Genomic DNA, 1,769 nt, shown 5'->3' with positions numbered 1-1,769 from the left:
GGACCAAAGGCCCTTTGACTGAAGAGGGGAGGAGTCCCAGCTGGTTGGGACCTCCACAGAGAACATCTGCTCCCTCAGACCTCCTGATCCAGATGGAATGTTGAGTGAAGTCATCTAACCCTCTCATATCTCTCCATCATGTGTTTCTATGTTTCCAGGACACGCCATGGAGAAACCCTCAAAGGATCCTCTGACTTTATCTCCAGGTTGTAAGATGGAAGATGAGGACATCACAGCAGATTGTGCGGGAGAAGAGACAATGAGCTCAGCTATGGATGGTGGACTTCACAGTGTGGATAGAGCATGGAATCCCTCTGACTCTGAGCAACCTCGTCCTGTGGGGGATGGTGCTGGAATTCAGGGGGAGAAGACATTTTCCTGCCCTGAGTGCGGGGAAAGTTTTACCTCTGATTTTACTCTTAATGAACATCAGAAATCTCACATGGGGAAGAAGCCGTATTCCTGTCCTGAGTGCGGGAAAAGTTATTCATGGAAATCAGTACTTGTTATACATCAGAGGTCTCACACGGGTGAGAAGCCGTATGCTTGCTCTGAGTGCGGGAAATGTTTCTTCAAGCAGACCTATCTTAAGACACATCAGAGGTCTCACACGTGTGAGAAGCCGTATGCTTGCTCTGAGTGCGGCAAATGTTTTTCGCAGCAGACCCATCTTAAGACACATCAGAGATCTCACACGGGTGAGAAGCCGTATGCTTGCTCTGAGTGCAGCGAATGTTTCTTGCAACAAATCAGTCTTAAAATACACCAGAGATCTCACACGGGTGAGAAGCCGTATGCTTGCTCTGAGTGCGGGAAATGTTTTTCCAGGCAGATCAATCTTAAGACACATCAGAGGACTCACACGGGTGAGAAGCCTTATGCTTGCTCTGAGTGCGGCAAATGTTTTTCCAGGCAGAACAATCTTAAGACACATCAGAGGACTCACACTGGTGAGAAGCCGTATGCTTGCTCTGAGTGCAGCAAATGTTTTTCCAAGCAGACCCATCTTAAAACACATCAGAGGTCTCACACGGGTGAGAAGCCGTATGCTTGCTCTGAGTGCGGGAAACGTTTTTTGCGGCAGATCAGTCTTAAAACACATCAGAGGTCTCACACGGGTGAGAAGCCTTATGTTTGCTCTGAGTGCGGCAAAGGTTTTTCGCAGCTGTGCCATCTTATTAGACATCAGAGGTCTCACACACGGTTGAAGTTGTAGATATGACTCGTGGATGAAGAGAAGGGGAGATCAGACTACATGACGGGACTGACCATGTCACTGCAGTAGTCATCAGTCTGCACAGGCAGCTTCATGGACTCTGGAGAGCCCCCTGCTGGACGAAAGTGGAAGATATGACGTCTTCAGACGGAACATTTCACATTTCCCTGATAACAATGACAAAATATTAACAGATGTATACAATGTAACAAAAGAGAAATACATTCTTATATTCTTCTTATCATGATATTCATTGTAAAGTGATTGACTCAATTGTGCCAAGCTGCATCAAAGTGATCCCTCTCTTGCTAGCTGCGTCATAATAATTCTTCTCTAACCCACTGCATCAAAGTGATCCTTCTCTGTCCATCAAAGTGATCTCTTTCTTGCTAGCTGCGTCAAAGTGATTCCTCTCTGGTCAGCTACGTCATTATAATCCTTCTCTAACCAACTGCATCAAAGTGATCCTTCTCTGTCCAGCTCCATCAAAGTGATCCCTCTCTGGCTAGCTGTGTCAAAGTGATCCCTCTCTGGCTAGCTGTGTCAAAGTGAT

General features: G+C 46.5%; 1 protein-coding gene across 1 annotated transcript in view; it reads left to right on the top strand.

The window, feature by feature from the left end:
- Positions 1–1,216, top strand: part of LOC108802385 (oocyte zinc finger protein XlCOF6-like) — a 14,299-nt gene extending 13,083 nt beyond the window's left edge. Inside the window, exon 7 of the mRNA XM_018574247.1 lies at positions 361–1,216. Within this exon, the coding sequence (XP_018429749.1) occupies positions 361–1,216 (856 nt within the window). The remainder of the gene's footprint in view (positions 1–360) is intronic.
- The last annotated feature ends 553 nt before the right edge of the window (positions 1,217–1,769 follow it).

The sequence above is a fragment of the Nanorana parkeri genome, unplaced genomic scaffold, assembly GCF_000935625.1.
Source record: "Nanorana parkeri isolate BGI_ZX_2015 unplaced genomic scaffold, ASM93562v1 scaffold2835, whole genome shotgun sequence".
Taxonomy (NCBI): domain Eukaryota; kingdom Metazoa; phylum Chordata; class Amphibia; order Anura; family Dicroglossidae; genus Nanorana; species Nanorana parkeri.
The sequence above is the reverse complement of the archived record's forward strand: the minus strand, read 5'-3'. Positions and strand labels throughout refer to the sequence as shown.